The sequence below is a fragment of the Fusarium fujikuroi genome, chromosome FFUJ_chr09, assembly GCF_900079805.1.
Source record: "Fusarium fujikuroi IMI 58289 draft genome, chromosome FFUJ_chr09".
NCBI lineage: Eukaryota > Fungi > Ascomycota > Sordariomycetes > Hypocreales > Nectriaceae > Fusarium > Fusarium fujikuroi.
The window spans coordinates 833,160-844,869 of record NC_036630.1 but is presented as its reverse complement, the minus strand read 5'-3'; the positions used below and the strand labels follow the sequence as shown (position 1 = coordinate 844,869).

General features: G+C 48.5%; 4 protein-coding genes; 2 read left to right on the top strand and 2 right to left on the bottom strand.

Annotated features, from left to right (window-relative positions):
- Positions 1-385: 385 nt before the first annotated feature.
- FFUJ_09901 (uncharacterized protein) lies at positions 386-1,147 on the top strand (the record flags this gene model as incomplete). The annotated part of the gene is made up of 1 exon (XM_023568145.1): positions 386-1,147. One exon carries the CDS (start codon positions 386-388, stop codon positions 1,145-1,147), a length of 762 nt encoding a protein of 253 aa, XP_023435487.1.
- A 548-nt stretch (positions 1,148-1,695) lies between these two features.
- On the bottom strand, positions 1,696-3,257 carry FFUJ_09902 (uncharacterized protein; the record flags this gene model as incomplete). XM_023568144.1 has 3 exons in its annotated part: positions 1,696-2,678; positions 2,731-2,832; positions 2,885-3,257. The coding sequence occupies 3 exons, from the start codon at positions 3,255-3,257 to the stop codon at positions 1,696-1,698; spliced, it is 1,458 nt and encodes a 485-aa protein (XP_023435486.1).
- Positions 3,258-3,599: 342 nt separating this feature from the next.
- On the bottom strand, positions 3,600-6,175 carry FFUJ_09903 (probable arginosuccinate synthetase; the record flags this gene model as incomplete). XM_023568143.1 has 18 exons in its annotated part: positions 3,600-3,725; positions 3,777-3,941; positions 4,000-4,074; positions 4,274-4,320; positions 4,488-4,511; positions 4,571-4,609; positions 4,660-4,803; positions 4,858-4,912; positions 4,970-4,990; positions 5,044-5,137; positions 5,190-5,282; positions 5,361-5,379; positions 5,450-5,542; positions 5,595-5,618; positions 5,677-5,846; positions 5,924-6,020; positions 6,077-6,090; positions 6,153-6,175. The coding sequence occupies 18 exons, from the start codon at positions 6,173-6,175 to the stop codon at positions 3,600-3,602; spliced, it is 1,323 nt and encodes a 440-aa protein (XP_023436176.1).
- Positions 6,176-6,904: 729 nt separating this feature from the next.
- On the top strand, positions 6,905-7,488 carry FFUJ_09904 (uncharacterized protein; the record flags this gene model as incomplete). XM_023568142.1 has 2 exons in its annotated part: positions 6,905-7,346; positions 7,403-7,488. The coding sequence occupies 2 exons, from the start codon at positions 6,905-6,907 to the stop codon at positions 7,486-7,488; spliced, it is 528 nt and encodes a 175-aa protein (XP_023435485.1).
- Positions 7,489-11,710: the final 4,222 nt, after the last annotated feature.

Below are 11,710 nucleotides of genomic sequence, written 5' to 3'. Positions count from 1 at the left end.
GTGCCCTAGGATTTTTAACGCGTTGATATTAAGTGAAAGAAATATTTATCGAACAATAGAGCAAATATATTAGGAACAGAAAAGATCGCTTGTCGTTTTTCTTAGTTTAAAACCCCCCAACCAAATGCATGCATGCATGCATCTTCAGGCTCTGAGTTAATATGTCAAGTTTATATAGTATTTGTTTCCTCCGGCAACTTAAATCTGTCGTTAAATATAATGTCAAATGGAAGCGTAGCTATTTCTCTATTAAGTTTGGAAGATGAGTAAACTTTCTTTCATTTGACTATAAATACCTGCTCTGGTCCTGATCAGTCTACCACATTTCTGCGATCGCAAAACACTTACTACCGCAAAGCTTCGGCCACGACCACAACAAACAACAATGAACACGGCTTCTCACTCAGAGAAGCTCCCAGGGGACTTGCTGATTCATCTTATGTGTTCTTTTTACTCCCCGATAGATCTTCGATCATTCATCTCCGCGTCTCCGATCTTTCTGCAGTGGTTTCATGCGTACCGCCAGCCTGTTCTGAAGCCCATAGCCGAGCTTTTGAAAGCAGCATATCATGGCGACGTATCATTCACCCATGACGCAATTCGAGGCGTTCAGTTGCGGCTACAAGCTCATCGGGTTCCTTACTTGGATCCGTATGAAATTGAGGGAAGAATGTATCTGGTGGCTGCGTCCAAGTCTATGAGCGAGAAAGAATGGAGTGGCAGTCTCCCATTTCTCTGTGAGCTATTCAAGCAGCGGCAAGACGCTGATACTCTTATATCAGAATACGCTGTAGATGCATGGAACAACATACTTGGTGAGGCCAGACGCAGGACCCAACGCGATCCTTCCTTTGCCTGGCTTCCAGAGTTTGATCAGCCTTTAGTCCTCTCCCCAAGCGAAATTATTTGTTTTGAAGAGGGATTCCTCGCTTACGACTTTTATCGACACCATATGTACCACGATTTGGGACTTCTGGAAGGTACAGTGCGGCCAGAACTTTCGGGTCTTGAGTCATTTGAGGAAACACGATGGTGCTTGACCTCGTTTCAATCTATTTTCTATTTCGTTTATGTGAAGTATCGCGAGCTCATGCACCGCGCCGATAGGGAGCTTCGTGGAGGAGGGGCCCTTGATGGTAGCACATAACGTCGGGTAGACACTCGTGTTTGCCAGTTCCTTGAAAGGACAGCATATCAAGAGCACAGGTGCGTTACCTTCCTCTCTACACAAGGCTATACCCTTCTACGAAATCTACGGCATATGTATCACGCCCACGTTAGGCAATTCATCCTGAATACGTTCTTTTGGGTCATTTTGCGCGATGCGACGGGACATTTGCCACTCGAATACACATTCATGGATGATGTCGAGGATCATGAATTGCTGAGCAAGTCCCCCTTCAGGCCAATGTACGAACCTTGGAGCCAAGCAAGATACTTCTGGGATCGAGAGCGGATGGTGTAGATATATGGGAATCAATGGTAAGTGTAGTAATTCTTGGGATGTTGATATTGAGTAGTAGATGATCATGCCTGAAATGGGTATTGCATTCAAGTCGTTGGAGACACCTCAAAAAGCAAGAAACTTCGAGCCCCAGATAAAGATTAGTCCGAATGGTCGCTAATGTATACTGGATTTAATTTTCATTAATTCTGTCAGATTTTCCCTTGGTCATTGGGGATAAACGTAGGAGACTAAGACGGAACAGTCATCACGGCTGCTTCCCATAAATACCTTCCAGGAACATCATGGACAATGTTGATCCACGGAAACGGCTTCACCTTAGCCTTCATTCCCTCCCATTCCGTTATCCCCAATAGCTCTGAAGTCTTGCGAATTTCACCCAAGACAAGTGTATCACAATCCCCATTCGTCAACGACAGCCCATAGACAAACACTACCCAGAACCACAACGGCTGATACTCTTCTCCCCTCTCCAGTAGCACACGACTCTCAACATGGCCCCTAAGTAGCTTATGCAAGAGCTTACAGTGTACACTCTTGAGATGACTCGCAGACCATGTGACGGTAACCAAGAACGCCAGCAAGGCCAGCTGCCACACATCATACATCAGATCTTGTGGTCTCGTACCACCCAGTGGCGCAAAGTCGACCAGTCTCTGCCACATCGAGATAAGCACATCCTGGTACTGCAGACCCGACATCTTCGCCTTTCCGGGTCTTCGGCACAGAGCCAGAAGCTCACGTGTGACCTGCTGCAACAGTTCACTCATCTGGTTCAGCGGATACGCCAGATTTCGTGCTGACATCGGTCCTGCCGCTGCCGCTGTGAGTCCCGCGTTACCAAAGCGTGTGCTTGTGCCCTGAGCGACGGCGACTTCGATGTCGGTGCGGCAGATCTTGTGGAGTAGTGGGCGGTTCCCCTCGCGTATGTCGGAGATGCCGCCGGGCCGGAAGGTAAGGAGGTTGTCAAGACCTTGAAGGTGCATAACGCTTGCAGTGAGGTTTTGAGTTATGTTTGAGTGAATTGCCAGAGAGATTATTATAGCGATATTGGAGTCTTCTTGAGCGGCCGATGGCTGGGAGAGGCGTGGGTTCATGAGGCGAAGGGCTTGCGAGAAGTGACGAGTTGCTTCGATACTTTCTATACTGGGAGTTGGGATGTTCCGTAGGATGTTGAGATATGTCGCTGCCATGGCGAGAAGACAGTGCAGGCCTGCAGCTACGGTCAGTGGTAAACTCGCGAAAGGGGAGAATGGGATAGTTACAAGCTTGGTCTGCTACCATGTACCTGAACCATGGTGAGCCAATCTCATCTGTAGGTCTACAGAAGGCGTACGGGTATATGATGTTGCAGATCGCGGTATGGACTGGAGGTGGTTAGCGAGCTGTTGTTGGAGAGCTAAGACAAGATAAACTGACATTCGTAGACATAGTATCGCATCGACGGGGTGAATTGAACTGGGAATGAGAAGTATGTATACTCTTTTCCCGAGTATGGATTGTTGATAGAGTATGTAGTGTCCGTGTCTGTATCTGCGATTTCTGGGAACAACAAGGCATTACCAACATTATCGACAGCACCATCGAGGTTCTTCCTTCTTTCCTCTACGCTAGCATCCCTCTTCAATAGATCTGGGCTCTTGTTTAAGTCATTAGATTGAGGTGCAGCATGCCTCTTCCCACGACCTTGTATTGTACGGCCAAGATTCTTGCCCTTCATAACATGACTTCGTATTGCCTTGCGGGCACCAGGCTTTTGGGTAGAATCATTGTCGATGAAATGGAACCTCATCGTCACGTGAGAGCATCGCGGTTGAACGTATATATGATTCGTTTCGATCCCTTAGGGTGAGATGGGATGAGAAGTTGTGAAGACATTGGACATAGAGGTGAGATTACGTCGTTGCGGGTAAACTCCGCAAACCCCGAGAGGGGCCACCGTCCACCCCGATTATGTTGAGGCTTAGAACCTGCGTAAGTAAAAGGGAAGAAGGCATTATACAAGAGCTTTTCTTATTTTTTCTCGTACTAGTCATGTCTAAGCATAACATAAACCATTCCATTCATACAGACCTTCCTCTGTCTACCAAAAGCTTCTGCGGCGCAGGAAGGCTAGCATCCCAAGTCTGCTTGTCTACTTGCGCTTGGAAAGGGGCTCGCCGTCCCTGATCTTGCGCTCGCCATACTTAGCGATGCGGATGGCATTCACGTTGATGAAACCAGTTGTGTCTTCGACACTCCAATCCATGTCAAGAGTGTCCTGCATTTTTACGTTAGTTTTGATCCGAAATAGTCCTCTTCGGGTACTCACCATGCTGCTCTCCTCTTCGCTGTAGAGGTTGGATGTCTCGCTGGATCGGCCAACGATGATGACGTTGCCCTTGTAAGCCAGAGCCTCGACCTTGCCGTCAACCTGCTTCTGGCTGAAAGCGATAGCATTCTGAACGAACTCGCGCTCAGGAGTAAAGTACATTCCCTGAAAACATGTCAACAATGTCCGAACCTACGGAGCTTGGAGAAGAGTGGCTACGCACGTTGTAGATACATTGAGCCCAGTCATCCGAGAGACGGTCGCGAATGATGCGGACCTTGCTGTCCATCACGAGACCCTGAGTAATCGTTAGTTAAATGGAGTTCTAAACTTATCAGATATAAAGAGTGTTGGGATTGGCTCATGCTCAGGTAGCTCTTGACTTCCTGGATTGGCATTGCAATGGGCACAACCCTAGAGCGCTGGCCAAGACTGCCACACGAAGGCCAGACACCGCAGCATGAGCCAACCCAGTTCTCAAAGACTTGACAACCTACCTCAAGGTTCTGGTGCAGCTTGCGAAGGATAGTCAGACCGGGGGTATCTAAATACAATGTTAGAACATCCTGCTAAAAATGCATGGATGAGAATGGAATGGTTGTCGCCTGCGATGGGGCCATGATCTGCGTCGCTAGCAAGATATCGACAATGCATCCGATGTCTTCAAAAACAGCGATTGATTAGAAAAGCAAGGAGATAAACGCGACTGACCATAGCAACCACGAGATTTCAATCCTGGAATAAAAGATTAGCAATCGCGTGCTGGTGTTACAGTTTCCTGAGACTCGGCTTACCAATGAACCTCGACTCGACGATATCCTCACGTCCAATACCTAGCACTACGTCAGTACTCGCTTAAAAGCCCTCCAGTTGGCAGTCCTACCGTTGGCACGGCCCAACTCGTTGGCCTCCTTGAAGATCTCCAAGGAGCCAGTAACGGTCTTGCCATCAACCTCAAGCTTGACAGGAACACCCTCAGCAAAGTGGACGGTGAAGCGAGTAGGCTTATCGGGAGCGTCCAGGGGATCTTGAGAGAGGCATTAGCACAAAATCTAGAAGTTTATAAGCTGGTTCGTCTTACCAACTGTGCGCTTCCACATGTCCTTGGGGGGCTCCTTGTCTGTTTGCTCGAGGATCTAGCAAGTTCAGTGTCAATAGGGCGCAGAGAGACGGGTTCCCGTAGGGGGGCTTACACCGGCCTCATATGAGCAGTGCTATCGATCGAAAGTCAGTATTACGAAGAATCAATGGGACCTTTCACACATACGATGATGTTGTCGTCCATAGACCAGGGGGCCTTGGGAGTGGAGCTGACGGGGATCTTCTGCTCCTCAGCGAACTTGAGAAGATCGGCACGTCCCCTGCGGAATGATTAGCTTGAACATGTAGTAGTGGACACAAGAAGAGGCTTACTGGAATCGGTTGAAGAATGCGGGGATGCGCCAGGGGGCCAGAACCTTCATCTTAGGGTCACAGGCCTTCCATGCCAGCTCGAAGCGGACTTGGCTAGAAGAAGGATGTTAGTATGGTGTAAGAGCGACAGAAGGCGACAGTATGTGTGTCGCGGTCATGATCAGGACTTACTCATTGCCCTTACCGGTGCCTAGGGTTAGAGTTGTGGGTTAGCAACTGGATCGAACAGTAAGGAGACCAGTTGGACCATAACGACTTACATCCATGGCTGAGGATGGTACAGTTGTTATCCTTAGCAACTTGCACCATTGCCCTGGCCAATACGGGTCGGGCCAGACTTGTGCCGAGAAGGTCTTTAGGGCATTAGTGATGTCATCAAGGAGCGTCCGAGGTGAAACGTCTTACATTGTCCTTCATAGATAGCGTTGCCTGGTGGATTCTGTTAGTAAACACGCTGTACCACCACAAACAGCCTCTGGAGACTTACACTGGATGGCGGGCCACACCAAGTCGTCAATCAGCTCCTGCTGGACGTTCTCGATGATCATCTTCTCAGCACCGAGCTTCAGAGCCTTGGCCTTGACGGCATCGAAGTCTTCCTCCTGACCGCAGTCTCCGAGGAAGCACACGACCTCATAGCCCTGGAGGACGAGCCACCTGAGAGTTATTGGTTAGCTTTTGTTAAACAATCCCACATCTTGGACGATTGTCATCTTCATGCCGAGCTCGAGGACTTGACACTTGACAGCGTCAAAGTCTTCTCCCTGCCGCAATCCATCAGAGAGTAAATAATGGGGGCACAGTACTTGAGAATGGTGGAAGTATCCAGGCCTGTCCATTAGTCAGGATATCACATCTTGATATTGCTTCTGGAGCTCTTAACTCACCGCCAGAGTAGGCACTGGACAAGGGTCAGTTAGCTATCTTGCTCGAACCAATTGAGTTGAGTGACAATTGACTTACAGGCAAACACGTTCGGGAGCCATGATGAATGTTGTTGGAAGGTTCTTGGGCAACACAAGACGTCAATGGGAAGTGACTGATAGATCTATCTCGACAAAATGTTGTTATCAGGCGAGTATCGAGCTGTCGAAGTTTTTTGGCTGCAGCTCCGAAGACGGCGAGAGCGAATCACCCCGCAATACTTGGTGGGGCAATGCCCTCTTCTGTTGGGTCACAAATTGATCCGCACGAAATGAGGTTGACAGAAACGAGGGGTCATAACAAGGTGGAAACCTGGAATATACATTTCTGTCAATATCTCCCCTATCTTCCTATCGGTGCCCAAATCTTGGCTGCTTATCTCTTATCTTTAATGCATAGGTCAGTGAAGAGTGCACGTGATCTATCGTGACCCCTCCGCGTGAATCATTAATCCATAAGTTACTGAGAGATAAGGATCCTTCGATATCGACCTAAGCTGGCCAAGCCAGGAGCCTCACCTGCTGACAGGCGAGATCGTGGTCGCGATCGTGACAAAATATATCACGTGTTTGGGTAGCTTCAGGGTAGGCAGAAGAAGTACTACAGGTGGACGAAACAGCTACTCCCAGGCGATGGCATTTACCCAGGAATCAAGGTAGAGACAAGCAGAATCAGTCTCCCATTCTCACAAGCAGATGTAACACAACTCAACTTCTCGAAGCCTCATTCGAGTCCATATATTTATCGCGAGCGGCGATGTGAATGCCTTGAAACCTCTCTCCAGGGAGATCATGTCACCGAAAGCGTCCATCACCTTCCTGGGACTACACTGGAACAATTGTGGCCCGTCTCCGCGATCTCTAGGTATCCACGTTGTTCGGGGTGAGATGTCGCCGACTCGCAAACGGAGACGAGCGGCGTCCAGGATTCCCCGCGCCCATGGAGAGAGGTCTCATCTTCAAGTTTACGTTGTGAAGAATGGAAAGGCTCCAACAGCCATCAACGATAAGTCGTTATCCCCAGCAAATATCAGGAAGAAACGTTCAGCAATATTGTCCTATCCACCTCAACCGGACGCATTGCACCAGCTATTGTCCGTTATTTTAGTCGAGCAAGACATCGATGAGGCGATCGTTCGTCAAGCTGATGAAGGCGATCTCGAAGATGGCAACGATAGCAATGTCGATGGTAGCAATGTTTGTAGGGCACGACTTATCGGGGGTGACTATGGAGGTAGGAATTCGTAACCTTAGATAAGGATGCCGAGTTCTACCTATGAAGAACAATAGAATCCCAGCAAAAGAGCATTTCAAAAGCCATCAAGAACAGAGAGGAAGCAAAGAAATCAATCGAGGCAGAGTGGGTAGTTATATGAGTTCCAGTGATTCCTTCAGGCCGTAGTCTCGACAACATCCTCGGTCCCAGATCTCCGGTCACCCGAGAAGCAACACAACACTCAGCCGCAACGATATAAAGGCAACTGCTCTTCCTGTTAAAATCCAATATGAAATTTGGGGACTCATTGAGCCTTTTAACAACGCCTTCTTTAAACTCGCTCATTAAACGGTCCTGGTGTTGAGTAAATTTCATCGCTAGATGATCGAAGGTGGCAAATACTCACTGCAGACTCTCGTGGCCCTTTTCTGTCTGAATCACTCGTCTGATCCCGTACCGTGTGTAGACATATGAGAAACTCGACATATGTCCCATGAGCTCATAGACAATCATCACTATGGCTCACCTCGGGTTTCAGCTTCTAGTCATGTTGTCTTGATTCTCCTTCTTCACCTAAGGCAAGACCAGCCGAAGTGAATCAAAGAAATTTTGCCACTTTGTGTCTAAATCTAGATCCAAGCGTCCAAGCTGAATGTTCAGTCTCAATTCTTCTCCCGTAATGCCGTAATTGCCAGCTGTTGGTGGTCATCCGTAGACTGTAAGCACCGTTCAGGGCCCAGACCGAGACAGATGGTGTGAAAGGCTCAGCCCTGCTCCAAAACTTGTTTTGAAACATGATATGGGAGATTGATTTGCCTCCATGATCCAATGAATCGACCCATTGTGGCTTCTTGTGCTGGATTCTCGGTAGAGACATCTGAGCCGAATAGCCAGCGAGCACCTCGGCCCTTGGTTATGCATAGTTATTGCCAGTAAAGGGGTATTCCAAGTGATCTACGAGCTGGATCTTGTCATACGGTCCAAGCGTGCCCCAGGCTTCCCCAGATCCCGCCAAAAGACATTCTGGGGGTAGGTCGGTCCACTGCTCCAGCCGTGAAAGATAGCCAACCAGAACAAGATGCAATCATTCTCAGGTTCAACATCGTTTCATTAATGGCTCAAGCCATCGGAAGCAAACTTCCTTTACGGTAATATCTCTAATTTATCTTCGGAGCTTCACCGAGAAGCAGATTAGAAACATGATGGTGTAGTGAAAACATGAGAGCCGAGGAACAACGATATCAAGTCTGTCATTTGCGACATAGCTAGGTACTATGAAGCCATAGACTAGCAACAAACAAAAGGACAAGTTTAGCCGCGCAGGGCTTGCACTAATACAAAGGCAACCATGATCCCAGCTGAAACTGGGGTAATGAGACGATGAACGTGGGGAAGTTTGAGGAAGAGGAGATCTGAGTCTGGACATTGATGCCCGAAATGGTGTGTGACTTACAGGACTTGGTCCCGATGTGAGTCGGTAACAAGCCCGGGCATGCCGGCGCGTCGACAAGGCAGTGGTCACTATGCAAATTTTGCAAGAAGACTGAGATCACTGAGTGAGGAAAAATTCTCCGTGTAATTATCCCCGCTCCCGAAATCTAGATTACTAGGCAGGCTAGGGTAGAGTTCGAGATTCCAGGTTTATTGTCTTGGCTAAGCCATACGGATAGCTCGGATTACGAGGGAAAGCCAAGAGTTGGAGTCCGGTATAGGGTATTGGTGATATCGTTCGATGATCAACACCATCGTGAGTGTCAAGCAAAGATTAATACGAACCCAACAGGACGGAATGGCACATTCACGTTGGTGTCTGCAGATACCACATGCCAAAAACGTGGGCATAGATAGCGCTGACGATTACGGGCGCATACGATGAGCGATGCATAAGATCATCCTCGATGTTGAACCCCAACGAAATGATGCAACAAGAACAAGCGACGTGTCTGTGATGCTGCATGAAAGCTGCATGCCATCCGGCTGTCCGAAGACGCAAACGTATCACAAACAGAACAAGTAAAAGAAGGATAGAAGGCAAACCGCCAAGAGCTCAACGCATAAGACGAAAAGCCCGTTGATAACGACGTCAAATAGCATGTGGTATGTGACGATGTGCGGAACAGCCAATGGCGAATAGTGCGGAATAATCTGACCTCACAAAGCAAAGATAGCACCAAGAAAAAGTTTGAAGATGGAAGGGGGGGCTATGAAACGTGGTTATGCAGGCATCTCATCAGGGGAATGTTGACCAGTGATAGGTTGGCCAACTGGTGGTGTGAAGCAAAAAGATGGTGCCATACGCTCTCGTTGATTGTATGTATCTTGGGGGCAGTTGTTACCAATTGGGGGGACAGGGAGTCATGGAGAGAAAAAAGGCTGAAGAGCCAAGACTCAGGAAAAGTCAGATTTAGGCAAATGGCATGAGGAGAGGAAATGCCCCAATCCTAAAAGGGTCATGTTCTCCGGGTGGCAGTGGCAGATGCTGGGGTAAAGCCTGAGAGAGTGAGTTGAGAGTGCGGAGTAGTGGAGACGGAGGACAATACCGAAGGGGTGAGATTTTAGATGACAAGAGGGAGAAGATGCTGAGAGATGAGATGTAGATTCACTCATTCTGTCGGTACTTGAGTCATCTCAGACCATGTATCCACAAACATGGCATCATATGAGAAAGTAGTGATTAGAAGTCAATGACAAAACAAGGTTCTCATCCGTGGATATCTATCGAGTCCACTACGCACTCTAACTTGACTTAGTTATTCCTTAGGATAAAGAACGGCGTGGAGGATCAGTGGAGAACTGCCATCAAGCTTATCTTTTACCTCAAGCTGCCTAAGTTACCCCAGTGCCATGTGATGAGAAAAGAGATTGTGTGTCTGGCTTGCCTTGGAGGAGTCTCCGCTTACGCTCAACAAAAGCCAGAAGCGCACATCCGGTATCTTAGCCGTGAAGCCATATCCCTGTAGGCACTAAGCAGGGGCCACCCTCCATCTCCTTTTGTCTGTTCCATGTTTTTGGGGAACTCATTCGTGTACGTAACGAGAGGTGTTGTTTTCTCCAAAGTTAAAGGGGGGGATTGAGCGGTAAGAGGAGAGGAGAGGAGAGAGAGTGAGTAACTTGGAGAATGTTGCAGTCCTGTCGCTTTAGCCGAGGGTATTAATGTTCCGGACGTGCGGAGCTTGACTGCACTAAGAGTCTCCAAATCGATGGAAGCATAGAAATGGAAGCATAGAAATGGAAGCATCAGATCTGGCACTACGTATCGAGTAAATACAGATACAGAAGATGAGATTCAATCTGTAGCTGTCAAAATGCAACCCCGTTCTTTCCCGTACGAACAGGCTTCCCCAGAATCTTCATCTTGCTTTTCCCCGGAATCTCTTCTTCATCTCCATATCGTCCCCGGATTTTCTACCTTAGATGGAGCCCAGCTCGGGAGTCGACCGGTCGAGAAAGTGAGCTGTTGGGTGCTGCCAGTGAGACAAAAGACAGCGGCGGAAGGCCCTGAAAAGAGGCGAGAGTGTCCCACTGGAGGCCCACTGGAGGCCCAGCGCGGTAATCAGCCCGGATCCTGTAAGCAGCCTAAAACAGTCGAGTTTTGGGTGGATAATTCCCCCGCAAAATTGGTCCGGCACTACAGCCCCCAGCGCATCTGGGGTCATTCATTCGCACCAACCAACAGCCAAACAAGGCCACTAAATAGCATTAACATTAACATTAACCTGTAAGTTATGCTTCTTCTCACACGGAATTTCCCCTCTCGTATCAGCGCTATCTCTCTCTCGCGCACATACACACACACACACACACACTTCTCTTCCCCTCACCGATCTCACCCGCGCGTATTTGCCATGTGGTGGCGTCCCAAGCGCATTTCACCTTTTGTCCCAGTCTCTTCCTTCTTCAAGACAAGATCATCCCTACAGACTCACACTAGGTCTAAAAGAGTGAGCTTCCATTGATCCGATATGAGCTACGGCTGTCAAGATAGCCGAAGCCGTTGAAGCAAGCCCCCCGAGGAAGTAAAGTGAAGCAATGCAGATGAGGCTCTTTTCTTCTCGAAGCCACGAGATCTGGTGAATCTGCTGGGCGTTTTCTAGGCACTTGACTTGGCAGCTACGTGATGAAACCTCGTGCCTGACAAGATGGATGAATGCACTACGCTGTGATGCTATGCTGGTTTACTACTACGTACGGCGTATGTTTGCCTTATCTTGGATATTATGATGCATACACGTGGAAATATGCAGACTTGATGACTATGCCTCACGTAGTGGATGCCTTGCCATGTGTTTTGATGCACCCAATACTGTCTGCAACTGCACCATCAGGGCCCGTCGGGACGGACGGCAAATTATCATCTCACACATCTCGGACACAACGACAGC